The following is a 13,960-nucleotide window of genomic DNA, read 5'->3' as shown; positions in this document are numbered from 1 at the left end:
CCCTAAAATTGGCTTTCTAGTCATGAAATCCGCACGTAATCGTGCCCTGAAATGTCCCCAAAAAAGAATTTGTACACTTGGCCATGGCCGACTCTTGGCTTCATTGAGAACTGCTGACACAGGGAATTGGATAGTTTTGATAGAATCAGAATGATAAGGGGAATAGTTTTGGTAAATACTGGTAAATACCAAAGCAATAGTTTTGGTAAATACCAAACCAATAGTTTGGTTCTTAATGTTGTAAACTAAATACGATTTCCCCCATTGATTTAATTTTTGAGACATACGAAAGAGAGGGTGGTGCATGTTTAGTTTTAACCTGGAAGCAGGAAAGGACTGCCTGTTTCCATTGGTTTTTTACGTTGTTCTCGTATTTTGACACGTTTATATGCCACAGCCGGTGATTCTTTACGGTTATAATTGCGGCATTTTCTTAACAGTACATGAAATAACGGCGTGTGTTCCCATCAGTGAGGGTTTTCCTTCTCCGATAAGTTTACTGTGCAGAGACGGAAGCCTTGCTTTGTCCTTTGTTGTTTTTTTAAAAGTTAGGCGTGTTGGGGGCTCTGTAGTAACTGTGAAATTAAAGGCAGCTTTAATTATTGCGCCCTATGTCTGTTACTTGCCGGTTTGATTTAATCCTAATCAGGGCTTTGATTCTGTTTCCAATTAGTCTATGGCAAGCCGGTGATTGCCGCGGCCCAGAACCAGCAGCAGCCCCCGGAGAACGTGTACTCCAGTGGCCAGGGCAAGCCCGGCAGTCCTGAGCCCGACACGGAGCCCGTGTCTTCAGGGCAGGAGAGCCACGAGAACGAAAGAATCCCTCGACCACTGAGCCCAACCAAACTGCTGCCCTTCTTGTCCAACCCCTACCGAAACCAGAGCGACGCTGACCTAGAAGCCCTACGGAAGAAACTGTCCAACGCGCCACGGCCGCTCAAGAAACGGAGCTCGATCACAGAGCCAGAGGGTCCAAACGGGCCAAACATCCAGAAACTTTTGTACCAGAGGACCACCATCGCTGCCATGGAGACCATCTCCGTCCCTTCATATCCGTCCAAGCCGACTCCAGTGGCGGCCGACTCCGAAAGCCCAGTAGAAATCCAGAATCCGTATCTACACGTGGAGCCAGAGAAGGAGGTGGTGTGTCTGGTTCCTGAGCCAGTGTCCCCAGAGGAAGTGGGGAGCGCCAGCTCCGAGAACAGTGACATGCCAGCCCTTTCCCCGGGCCTTGATTATGTGCCTGAAGGAGTCCCGGACAGCAGCCCGGATTTCCCGAACAGTGTGGAAGAACCAAATGCGCAGGCACCCCATTTGCTGGAAGTGTACCTGGAGGAGTATCCCCCGTACCCGCCCCCGCCGTACCCGTCTGGGGAGCCAGAAGGGCCGGGAGAAGACTCGGGGAGCATGCGTCCACCCGAAATCACAGGGCAGGTGTCTCTGCCTCCTGTAAGTAACATGGTGTCTCATGGGCCTTTCGGGAGCCCCACCCCCCCGCCCCGGCACAGACTTCCAGGTGGTTGACTCTCAAGACATGGGGAAACACACAAGTGCTCAGGGCCATTTGCAAAGATGGTTTGTGTGTGAGTTGCCCGTGGTTGCCAACGTGTCTACAGTTTGCCCTTTATCTTACAGCCCCCTTAGTGCTCAGTAGATCTCAGAAATATTATAAAAATTTGGTATATTCACGATAAAGAACATCTTTATTTTTTAGGAAGAACCTTTCTCTTATGAAGAAGCAGAGTTGGGTTCTTTATGATACAAACCACACACGCTGTTTCTTCTCTGGATGTCGGTGGTCCCTGTTGGGGAGGCCGGTGAGGCTAGGAAGGGGGGACCTGGCTCAGAAACTCCCTCACTCGACCAGCTGTGTGAAATCAGGCAGACGGTTCCCCTTCCCTCTTTCACACTCTTCTTCCCCCCGCAGTGACGTGGGATCCTCACACTTCCAACGTTGATAAACTTGGGGGGTTCGGGACAGAGAGGGGCAGGACAAGCCTGTTCCTCCCCTCCCGTGTAGAGGACCCCTGAGGTGCCCTCCAGCACGGCTTCCCTTCCTCCCAGGCTGCGTGTGTGTGGACCTGGGCACATCGCACGTAACGCCCTTACGCCTTTGTTTGCAAGCTGTTGTGTCCCTTTGATGTTGGTAAGAGAGGATTGAAATCCCGGGGTGTCCTTAAGTAAAGTTGACCTTTTCAGGTGTAATTGGCTTCACGCTGTTTCCATAGGATGCCAAACCAGGAATTTTAAAGACCAAAGCAAAACTGCCTATTGTAGGATTATTTTTAAAGTGCTCTGTATGTTTGATCGCTTATTGCATCTCTGAGATGTGACGGTATTCAGAGATAACGATCATCCTGATTTGCTGTAATTACTGGTTACTGTAGACGTTTGCTTACAGGTTTCATACAGCACACATTGGATTCCAGGGGACGTTGAAATGGAGGTTAGCCCTTGAACCGGCTCTGGGCCCTGTCCGTCCTGGCGCGGGGCTCTCTGCAGCCCCGTGCTAAGCTCGAGGGAAGGAAAGACAACTTCACACCTTTCTTTGCTGTGTCCCCCCGTTTGGTCATCAAGTCAAAATGATTCACGCTCTCAGGGACAGAGGAAACCGGAGGGTCACAGTGTCAGTCTGTAACTGCCGTCCCAGGGGGCTATTTTCTTCTCGTCTGGCTTCGAGGGAGACCGAAGCCTGCGTGTTGGGCTGTTGGCGAGCGTGCGCGGGGCCCTGCCCGTCCTGCTCGCGGCTGCACCCACGGCCACAGCCACGGGCACGCAGCATTTACACTTCTTGTTTCCAAGAAACAACAGCAGTTAAGTCATCGCATGTTTGTGAAATGGAGTGATGGCCGCTTGACATTTTCTAAACTCGGTAGTTTCCCGCATCTGAAATAAAATAAGGACCATGCTGCATAGCCCAGCGCACGCCTCAGGAGGCGTTTCCACTTTGTTGGGCGTGGTAGGAAACGTATTTGATGGCTTATTAAATCAGTCTTAACAATTTTGCCATATTTTTTCAAGCCTGGCTTATTAACAGTCAAAGGGCTTGACTAATTTGCTCGTGTATCTTGGAGTATAGTCAAATTCTGAATATAAAATAGGGATAGCATTTTAAGACTGGAAGGATTTCTTGTTAGTATACCTAAGACAGGCTGATAATACTTATTATTCTCTTAATGATACGCTTTCCCTCGAGGAAGCATCGTGTTGTAAAATGCTTACAAGAAAGGGATTCAAAGAAGCCGTATGACGTGGATTGAAATCCCAGCTCTGGTGTTCCTGGCTGTGTGCCTTAACTTCCTTATCTGTAAAATGGGGTCATGGGGTTTTTGTGAGGAGTCTGCGAATAGCCATTCATTAAACCTTAGCCATGATAATTCTGATAATTCTCTTGCCTGGTTTAATTGTGTGGCGTTTGCCAACCTCAGTCAGATAGGGAACTTGAAGACCAGTCTTGGCTGATTTTACGCCCCACAGAAAGCCAGCCTGCTCGCATCGCCCTGTCACACCCATAGCTCGGCTCCTGTGGGGTCACCACCACATGACCTCACCAGCTTTGTTACACATGTGTATTCAGTAAGCTGTGTATTGTGACTTCTCTACACTTCCAGATAATGTTACACATCAATAAGATGTGGTATAGATTTTTAAATGTCCTTTTACTTCCGCAGCTGAGATGGTCCTCCTCCCGTTCCCGGGTCTGCTCACTGAGACCAGGGTCCTTACTTGGAACCTCTCTTCCACAGGGCAAAAGGACAAACTTGCGTAAAACTGGTTCAGAAAGGATCGCCCATGGAATGAGGGTGAAGTTCAACCCCCTCGCTTTACTTCTAGATTCATCTTTGGAGGGAGAATTTGACCTTGTACAGAGAATTATTTATGAGGTATGATTGGAGTAGTAGATTTCTTAAATACAACATTATATTTTGTTTCCGACCTCTACTTAGAAAGCTCTGGAGGGGGTGGGGGCGAGGTGGGGAGGGACGCGGAGGATGCTCAGGCCAGGCTGCACTGAGGTGTGACTGTGGGGTTTAGGGTGACGCGGAAGTGCGGTTTCCCCAGGGATCCTCCAGAGCACTTTTCTTTCCAGGGAGATGGCTCCCCTCTGTTTATAGTTGCTCCTGGGCAGACGGACTTGCGGTGTCAGGTTGCACATGGGGACCCTATTTTCAGAAGCCTGCTATTTAAAATATTCTTAGTTGACCTTCTTTCCTTTCCATGGCAAATGCACCTTCTCCTGAGACGCTAATTTGTGGTGGGAGCAGGAGGGGCAATAAGCAGAAATGATTCGAGGATACAGTTCCCGGCCCCTCTTCATTTTCAAGACCTTTTTACAGTGAGCGCCTGCTTAATGCGGCTGTTCCGGCGCTCATAGTTCGAGACTTGAGGTTGGTTGTAGTCGTCTTGGCTCCTAGAGGGTTTAATTATGACTAAAAAACAAAATACCACAGGAGCCTATTTCTGTTCACTTGATCCTGAAGAGCCGGGTGCTAGTGACCTGAACAGCGACAGGAAGTCTGGGTGACAGTCCTCACCCTTCGTCTCGATGTTACAGGTTGACGACCCGAGCCTGCCCAACGACGAGGGCATCACGGCTCTGCACAACGCTGTGTGTGCGGGCCACACGGGAATCGTTACGTTCCTCGTGCAGTTTGGTGTGAACGTCAATGCCGCAGACAGTGACGGATGGTAAGGCCCCCGGTGACCACCGCCCCAGCCGCGGGGTGTCCCCAGCGCTGGTGGGCGGTGAGAGCGTCCGCGTGTGTCCTTATGCCGCTTGTGGCCACACGTCCTTGTGTGACACTCCTCTCGCTCCCATTCTGGAAGCACGTGGAGTTTTTATAAAGTATCATAGTTGAGTGAGAAGAAGAAGAAATGTCACCGAGTGGCACAGACGTAGCTGACTTGTGTGCGTTTGAGAGATGCTATTTAAGCCTGGTCCCCCGAGCCCGGCAACACCCGTCTTTAGTAAACTGATGTCCACTGTGCATCTGCAAGAGGGAAGCAGAGTTCGCAGTCTTTCCCAAGTCTGTTTGACCATGGAATCCATTTGTCGTGGAGCGGTTGTGTGCATAAACACAGGAGACATTGTTATAAATGATGTGTCCTTCATAGGATAATGGATGGTTACATAGTGAAATAAGAGGTCCTAATAAGGTACTGTCACCGCCAATAACTGTAATAGAACAGAGAGTAAATTTTGTAATTTTTTTCTTTTTAAAGGAAGTATGAATTATATTCTTTTTTTGGAAGAATACAAAAAACTTTTCTGTATACAATTCCTTAAAGGTAAACACCAGCAGTTTTTAATCTATTCCCTTCAAGTTTACATATACATATATTTTGTAACCTGATTTTTTGTTTTAACTTTATAACTTCAGCAAAACAAAAAAAAATTTTTTTAAAGCAAGCTCTATACCCAGTGTGGGGCTCGAACTCATGACCCCAAGAACAAGAGTTGGATGCTCCCCTGACTGAGCCAGTTGGGTGCCCCCAAAACAGATTCTTAAGGTGTCATATAATGTCTTTGTTTCCGTATCATTAGCAGTTTAGGTTATATATGATTTTTCACTATTAAAAAAGCCACGCAGTTAAAAAAATCTGCAATACTCTTCACCAGACTTTGACCGGCAGTGCTCTGGGATGCAGGACAGGGATACGTGTGTTCGGAGACTGTACACCTGAGAGGAATGGGATGAAGAGGGGAGGGACGAGAAGGATGAATCCGTGCGATCTGGGTGATTGGGCCTGGCTAGCGCTCTGCAGTCCATGTGTGAGCTGGGCGGCGGTGCTGGCCCCTTTCTCCTCCTTTAGTCTGGGGCCGTTTGGAGCACGCGGTAAACGTGGGAGAGGCTGGAGGGATTCTCCGTAAGGGCAGTAAGTTCCTGCCCGCCAAAACCTAACAGACTGAAGTGTGTGTATTTTACAGTCGCTTTTCTGGTCTGCATTGAATTGGCAAAGCTTTTTCTCAATTAAAATTCAGTTTGGACTTAACCAGTTGTTAGGTAAAGGCAGTTTTCCATGTGCAACCCAATTCCTTCGTTAGCCGGGCCGGAAAGGGAGTATGGACAGGCAGCTGTTGGGCTGAAAGCCTCTAACATCAAGACTGCTGTGCCCTCCGCGCTGCCCGGTCCACGGGGCAGGTGCTCCAGAACGTCTCACCCTGTTTTAGACCATGACACGCATCTCATGTCCTTACACTCACTTCTGTGATCCTTCTCGCCCGCCGCGCTGCCCTGCGTCACGCCCGGTGTGGCCCGTCCTCAACTGTTCCTCCCTGTCCTTCTCTCACGGGCTCAAGTATCCGTTTAACTGAGTTTTACAAAACCAACCATGTGAGAGGTTTTCAGAAGAAGGGCCCAGACGGTAGACTTCAGAACATTCTCCTCGGACACCTGGGCTGCAGGTGTCACGTGCGTGGCCAGAGCCAGTAGCCTGCTGTGTGTCGCTCCACAGGACCCCGCTGCACTGCGCGGCCTCCTGCAACAACGTGCAGATGTGCAAGTTCTTGGTGGAGTCCGGAGCCGCCGTGTTCGCCACGACCTACAGCGACCTGCAGACCGCCGCGGACAAGTGCGAGGAGATGGAGGAGGGCTACAGCCAGTGCTCACAGTTCCTTTACGGTGTGTGACCGGCGCGTTGATGACCGCGCTAATCCGTCCTCTGTTTCTGGGGTACTGTTAGCTCGGTATTTTTGTCGGGAGGAACGTTTTCGTGTTGTGCACAGTCCTGAGCGCTGAAAACAGGGAAAACCGGGCAGCCTTGACGCCGGAGATGAAGCCGCTTTCGTGCGTGTGCCTGTGAGCAGGCCTGGTGGCGCCGGCCTGAGCTGCCCACGTGCCGTGCGGCCCCTGGCCCCCTGCGAGCGGAACCCCCTTTTGTGGCGCTCCCGAGGGGCGGCAGGGGCCGTGTGCAAGCCCGCGGACCCGGGATTTCCCACTAGGGCAGACCGGTCATAAAGTAAAGGAAGGGCAGCACCAGTCTCAGAGCCGATTTCTGGCTCTCTCGTGGATTTCGGTTTGCGATTATGGTTCTGAGGGAGAGCATCGGCTCCGATCCTAGAGAATAAGGGACTTGTGGTGTCAGATGGGCGTCTGTCAGGTGGCGTTTCTGTTCACGACTCTTACGAGCTGAGGTGAACTCGTAGCTGGGATGGAGCGGAATTGCAAAGGAGCGGGGTGAGCAGGGGCCAGGCCTCCGCGCCGCTCACGCTCTGGGAAGCTGCTCCGCCCGTCGGGGGACGGGCCGCAAGGCTGGTGAGCCGTGGCCGTGTGGCCGTGTCCCTGGCTCACGGGCTGCTCTCAGGCTCGGGCGGGGCCAGCGTGGTGGCCGCAGCTCTTACTGTCTACCGTGGGCGCTGAGGGCGACATTTCGTTCGTCTTCCGATCTCTGGATCGAGAATCATTTTGGTAGACCGACATTTTACTATTAAGTTTTTAATATATACTTTGGTATATGAAGTGTATTGGCCATCTTGAGCTTTACCTAATTATGGAATCTGATTTTAAAAACGTGTAGGGACGTCTGACCGGAGGCTTTACTTTTTGGAACGTATCAGACTCCAAGAAAGCGAGTTTCTGCCGTAGCTCTTGAAATGACAACGGCCTGGCTTCTCCCTGTCGCGTCTGGGGGCCATGCCCTGACGTAGCCCCTCACGCCTGTGGCAGCTGCGACTTTGACCCTGAATGTGTTGCACGTTTATCATTCCTTTCTTTTTAAAAATCCCTCTATCACCCGTGACTGAATCGTGCAGCTCCTGTTGTCTGGCTGTGCCCGGGTTTGCCTTCCTGGGAAGTCCGTCCCGCCGTGATTCTCCGGCTCGCGTTCCTGCTCGCGGTCCTTCCGGAGCGTCCTCAGCCCGGCCCGGTCTTGCTGTCTGCTCCGCCTGCGGCTGCGGCGGCCGTCCTGCCGCTCTCCCTCTCTCCCGCGGTGCTTCGGGCGGGTGTTCGCTCGCGGTTGCGGACGGTCCGCTGGGAGGGGCACTGGCAGGTCCCAGGGATGCACGCCTCGTGCCTTTCCTGCGGGGTCCCCCTCTGACCCCTGCTGGCCATGGGGTGAGAGCCTGCGTGGCTTCAGGTCACTTACCCAGTGACCGAGATACCGAGCATGTGCTCAGTCCCCTTAAAAAATGTTTAAGCCATAATTTGTAACTCTTTGTTGGGCGAATAGCAAAGTAAGGAAAATTTTCTTCCATTCTTGATTTCTTGGAAATGAGACTGAGGTCATTTTTATTAGAATAGGATTTTCTAATTCTGACCAGATAGCTTTTAGTATTTTACAGTCATTCAGGTTTGCCCCGAATAATCTCGCTGACACTTCGGAGAGCTTTGTTTGAGCATGCCACGGTGCCCGGGGTTTCTCTCCTGCCCCTTCGCTGCTCCCGCTCCAGTCTGCTGGGGTCCGAGTTCGCGCAGGGCGTCACCCTTGGAATCTCACAGTCATGTCTCGTTGAAACAGGGAGGTCGGAAGTGGAAGTGTCCCCATTAGTAGAAGCCTGACCCCTAGTCAGCAGAGCGTCTGCCGGAAAAGAGCAGCTCCGTGTCTTGTGTCCGTTTTGCCCAGAGCACAGTGAGACACCCCGGACTCCATCGGTGTAACTGATAGACGGATCAGAAGTTCGTAATTAAGTTCATTCTCCACGGAAGCTGAAAAAAAATCTGACCATTCAAGGGCAAACAGACACTTTCCTGCCTTTTCTAAACCCGTAAAGGTGAAAACAGTGTAACCAGCTCTGGGTGCTGAGGCCTCCTGACCTGACTTCTCCTGCTCGCCCACAGTGCCCGCGCCTGTCCCCTGCCCGCCCCGCGCCTGTCCCCTGCCTGCCCTGCGCTGCCCCGCGCTCACCCTGTGCCTGCCGCATGCCTGTCCCGTGCCCGCGAGGGGAGAGTGAAAGAGCGCAAAGTAGGGTGAATGTGCAGGTCTGTTTCTAGTGGAAGTGGACATTTGTGGATTTCCAGATATTCTGGAGTTCAGATCCTCATGACTTTGGACTTGACTCCATGTAGACTTTTAAATCTTTTACTTTTAAATCTAAATACTTCTGCATTCTAACATATCTTACAGTTTTCTCCCTCTTCCTTTCCCCACTTGGAAACGGGCAGGGACTGCTTGTTCCACACTGTTGTCGCGGGCTGTTGTCGCGGCTGCTCTGGGTTCCAGGTCAAGCATGAAGTAGTTTCTCCAGAGTTCCTTGGTCCCCTCGCTCAGTGGCAGCTGGAACTTGACAGCACAGTACTCACTCTTCTAATCGTCTGTACCCAAATAGTTCATTTTTTATTCCTGGGCTTGCAAGAGTTTCTGTACTCTGAGTCAGACTAGTTTCTGAACTGCCTGAGAGCAGATCACGGAGGCTAACACGTCTGGTGGGATCCCTCCTCTCCTGGGGCTTTGTTCACGGGGTGCTCTGTGCGGGATCTCCAGCATTGCAACGTGTGCCCATCTGTCCTTTCGTGGCCTCGTGGAGCCGAGGGTTTGAAGGGCGGACAGTCTGAGTCACGTGTCCTGTGCGGTTACTTCCCGTCATTTCAGGAGTTCAGGAGAAAATGGGCATCATGAACAAAGGAGTCCTTTACGCACTCTGGGATTATGAGCCTCAGAATGGCGACGAGCTGCCCATGCGAGAAGGGGACTGCATGACCGTCATCCGGCGGGAGGACGAAGAGGAGACCGAGTGGTGGTGGGCGCGCCTGCACGACAAGGAGGGCTACGTTCCACGCAACCTGCTGGGGGTAAGTTATCCACACCGGGGGCGCTTCTGTGCAAGCCCGGGCTGCGCGGGGCCGCACTGTGTCAGGGGCTCGGTGCAGCCGACCTGGCCGCCCTTTGTTTGTGCCACATGGACTTTTGGAGTTCGGACAGTGTTAGATTTACACGTAGGGGAGGTTCCCACGTCCATGTCTGCTAGCCCCCCAAGGTCAGGGGTCCTGCTGCTTACCAGGCAGGAGGAAGGTACGTGGGGAATGTTTTCTACAAATGCCCCGTCTGCTCACGCCAGGATCTGTGGAGCCGGCAGACAGAGCCTTCTCTCCTGTTGGGTTTTACGTTCGTTAAAAGCCAGGAAAACAGCATAGTGTGAGCGCGTACAAGCCGGGGGCCCCACTGCGTCCGAACAGAGGCACTGCTGGCCTCAGCAGGGGGCTCTCGGGAGCATTTGCAGGGAGGAGGCGAGGAGGACAGGCAGAGGGCAGGGAGTGGGAGTAACGTCCTGTGTGCGCATGGGTGGGAGCTGGCAGAGTGGGGGGGTGCCAGAGGGGTGAGAGGAGAGTCTGAACTAGAAGAGCCTGGGGGAGGCTGTCAGCAGCGCAGCTCCCACCTCCACCCCTGTACGCTCACCGCCAGGCGACCTGGGCACGGCGGGCGGCCCGGCGAACGCTGCCTCCTGAGACTAGGGGGTGTGTGTGACGGGCAGCGGGGGGAGGTTTTCCTCGTCACGGTGGACAGACGCTCTGCGGCCCGAGCTGCTCTGGCGTCGAGGCCGTGACCCCGGGTTCTGTGTGCGAATACTCGCGGCGGTGGCGTTACTTGCCACGGTGTGGCTGTGGCGTCGGGACCTGGCGTCTCCTCCTGGCTCTTGTCTGTTCTTGTTGGCCTCGCGTGTCCTGACTGCTGCCCCCCCAACCCGGTTGCATGGTTCGTTGTTAAGTCAACCCTTGGGGCTTAGACAGTATCTGCTGGTGTGATTATAATGAAAATTCTGAAGAATAGATGGAAGTTAACGCTGAGCCGCAGAGCACGGGAAGCTTCCGGTGCCCAGACCAGACCAGTCCCAGCGGCAGAGAAGCAGCCGGGCCGGCAGCCACCTCCCCCCGAACACCAGCAGCCCTGGCACTTGTAGTTTCTGACCCAGGAAACCTTCTAACTGCCTGCTGATGGGAGTCTTTCACTCTACTCCTCTAACAAAGGTTTGGTGACTCATGGACCGGGAAGTGTCACTTGTCCCGGGTGTGGAGGCGTCTGGCCTCGGCCATGGCCACCGGAGGCTCTGAGATCGGCAGACCCGACCCAAGATTTTCATGTTAACCCAGCATTTCAGTGTTCTCAGCCTTTTAGAAATCTCTTTGGGGTCAAAGTGGTCTCTAAGCAACTTTTTTAGGTTTCCTTGGAGGTTCAAAAAAAGTGGAAATCACCTTAATGTTGAGTTCTTAACCAAAGGCTCAGATGGGAGTCTGGAAAATTATATCGACTACTGATCTCTCCTCAGGAAAACAATCTTTTGTACAATGTCGATCCACCAGTTAGTGTTCCGGTCTTGGCTGGGAGTCTGACTCTCCTTTCTTACAGCGAGCCGTTTCCTTTGTCGGGGCGGGAGGGGGAGGAGGGCTTTGCGTAGTTTGCCAGTTGGATTGCTGGTTTGACTGGCTCCTGGCTTGCAGACTGCAGATCTTAGGACCTTCGCATGCCCTCTGCGGCTCTTGTTCGGAGAATACAAAAGCACAAAAGTCCACCAACAGAAAGCTCCAGTTGCCCTCCCTTAAATCGGTGGCCTTTTAGTCTGTGGCATTTCGTGGCTGACAGTCTCAGGTCCCACGAGAGTGTCGGGCTGTTGTGAGTGAAGTTGAGGGACCCCAGTCTCTCCTGTCCCCCTCGGGGTGGAAGCCTGCTCACGCGGCACGCTGCAGCCACCTCCCGCCGTCACAGGCCGAGCCCACGGGGCCATCGTGCCTTTTTATGTCCGTTCGCCACGGTGTTGTCTCTGGTGGGGAACCCCGGTGACCTTCGCACAAGAGTTGCCGAATGTGAATCTGTGTCCTCGGACAGCTCTGGGCACCTCTCGGGGCAGAAAGTCCTTTCCTTTGTTTCTCTCCTGTGACGCCAGCTCCCCCCCCATTACAATCCTGCGTGTCTGTCTCTACAGCGTGTAAATCGTTTCTCTCTTCTCTTGCAGCTATACCCAAGAATTAAACCAAGGCAAAGGAGCTTGGCCTGAAACTTTACGGAATTGTAGTTTCCGAAGAATTAATCTTTGTTATCACTAAGAAGAAGTAATGTGATTGTGTTTGGCAAAAATTTCACAAGACTGACTTTAATCACAACGTAACTGGAAAGCAGTGCAGAATGTCCTCTGGAAGAAAATGAAGGATTGGAGGATTTGCTGTCCGTGGGGACGTTCAGCGTGATGGAGCGGCACTCAGAAGTAAGCTGACCGCACTGTTGGGGAATGGTGTTCGTGGAGCACTCGGGAAGATGAACAGTGACCGTCCTGGTTTTCTCGACAGATAGGGCCCTGGGAAGTCGGCTTCACGTCCTGCCTAGTTGGTGTTTGTCTGCACCTCCCCTGCCCCCGCCAGAAAGGACCAGTGCCATTGAGGCAGCACCTCTGCCTGTCCCCACCCCCCCATCAGGCCCCAGGGGACCCAAGGGCCTCAGGGGTGCCGCGTGCGCGGATGTTGTCAGCAAAGAACGAACGGTTGGTTGTCAGCAATCCCTTTATGATAGGAGTTCTTCAGAATTAGACGTATGTTTGAGATACTGAATCCAAGCTGTAGCACAGCTAATTAGATTTAGAACCTTGTTTTTAGGATGAATTTGAATCTATATTTATTGTCTTTTGTATTTTGGAAATTGGAGACTTGGTATATAGACTTACCCGTGATATTTGTCAAGATCATAGCTGACTTTAAAAACAATTGTAATAAAATTAAACTTTTTGACTCTAAAGCTTTTTACTGGTTTTAGTTTTTTGTGTCATTAAAAGCCTTGTTTAAAGTTCACAAGCCGTTGGGCGACTTACCCTGTGGGAAAATAGTATTTATTTACCAGCCATGTGATTACATGGAAGAAGTGATTTTTTTACGTACAGAGAACTCGGTTTTGCAGTTGGTGAGCTCTGCGGTGGCCCTCGATAGAGAACCACGGGGACAGAGGGTCTCACCGTCCCTCAGCCTCTGCGAGATGGTCTCAGCCTCGTCTACGTCCACACTCATTCACAGGATGAAAACATACACAGACAGGAGCTCTGTTGGTTTCTGATGTGTTACCACGTTTGTGAATGGCTTTGGAACCCATTCTGCTTAGCAGAACTATTTTCATTTAACAGAAGCCACAAACGAACCAGTGCTCACTTTTTGTTGTTTTTATGAGCACCTAAATTCCAGCGAGAAGGCTGAGTGAAAGAACATCCTGGAGAAACAGGGACAACGGAGCTAGCAGTCAGAAGACGTGTGTGGTGGACGGAATTCTGACGATGCCCCCATCTTCCTGCCTCTGGGGTGACGGTGTTTGGAGCTGGGGCTTCGGGAGCCGAGGAGGCATGCCTGACGTCACCAGGCAGAGTCCCCCACCCCACCCCACCCCACGAAGGGTATTCGTGCCCTTGGAGGAGGAAGAGGTCGCGGCCATCCCCTCTGCCACGCACGGACACTACAAGAAGGTGGCCAGCTGTGCTCTGGGAAGGGTTCTCACCAGACGGCAGATCGGTTGCACCCTGATCTCGGACCCACAGCGTCCATGGCTGAGAGGTAGGTGTGTGTCATGTGAAACCCCGGGCCGTGGGGTTTTGTTCTGGAGCGGAGCAGACTAGGAGTCCTGGTTATCCGGCCAGACGCTGATCTAGATGGTTCTGTGAGGGACTTTTCTGATCAGCTGACCTGAGGACAGGGAGGTCACCCTGCGCTGCAGGGTGGGCGCAGGAGAGGTGTGAGGGGTTCAGTCTGCCATTGCCGGCCACGAGGAGGAAGGGGTCACGTGCTAGGGAAGGTGGAAGGCCCCCCGCCGACAGCTGGGAATCCTTCCTCAGGTCTCTGCTGGGACCGGCCAGTCCCATGGGGCGGGCTGGGACTCCGGCTGCAGGACCGTGAGGTGATGGGTGTTTTAAGATTTTATTTTTAAGTAACGTCTACTCCCAGTGTGGGGCTGGAACTCACAACCCTGAGATGAAGAGTCGCGGCTCCTTCAACTGAGCAGCCGGGCCCTGGGAGACGGGTGTTTAAGCCGCTGAGCAACCGGTACCAGGTACCGAGGG

At 52.6% G+C, this 13,960-nt stretch overlaps 1 protein-coding gene across 4 annotated transcripts in view; it reads left to right on the top strand.

Moving 5' to 3' along the window:
* The window catches only part of TP53BP2 (tumor protein p53 binding protein 2), a 54,506-nt gene extending 41,819 nt beyond the window's left edge, over positions 1-12,687 (top strand). For all 4 annotated transcript variants that reach the window (XM_045797087.2, XM_045797060.2, XM_045797077.2 and 1 more), the window contains exons 13-18: positions 674-1,449; positions 3,747-3,884; positions 4,556-4,689; positions 6,457-6,623; positions 9,529-9,728; positions 11,885-12,687. In XM_045797087.2, coding sequence (XP_045653043.2) covers positions 674-1,449; positions 3,747-3,884; positions 4,556-4,689; positions 6,457-6,623; positions 9,529-9,728; positions 11,885-11,926 — 1,457 coding nt within the window. In that variant the 3' untranslated portion in view covers positions 11,927-12,687. The remainder of the gene's footprint in view (positions 1-673; positions 1,450-3,746; positions 3,885-4,555; positions 4,690-6,456; positions 6,624-9,528; positions 9,729-11,884) is intronic.
* The last annotated feature ends 1,273 nt before the right edge of the window (positions 12,688-13,960 follow it).

The sequence above is a fragment of the Ursus americanus genome, chromosome 2 (assembly GCF_024610735.1).
Source record: "Ursus americanus isolate L20-20 chromosome 2, mUrsAme1.1.p, whole genome shotgun sequence".
Taxonomy (NCBI): Eukaryota; Metazoa; Chordata; class Mammalia; order Carnivora; family Ursidae; genus Ursus; species Ursus americanus.
This window is presented reverse-complemented; position numbering and strand designations above follow the sequence as displayed.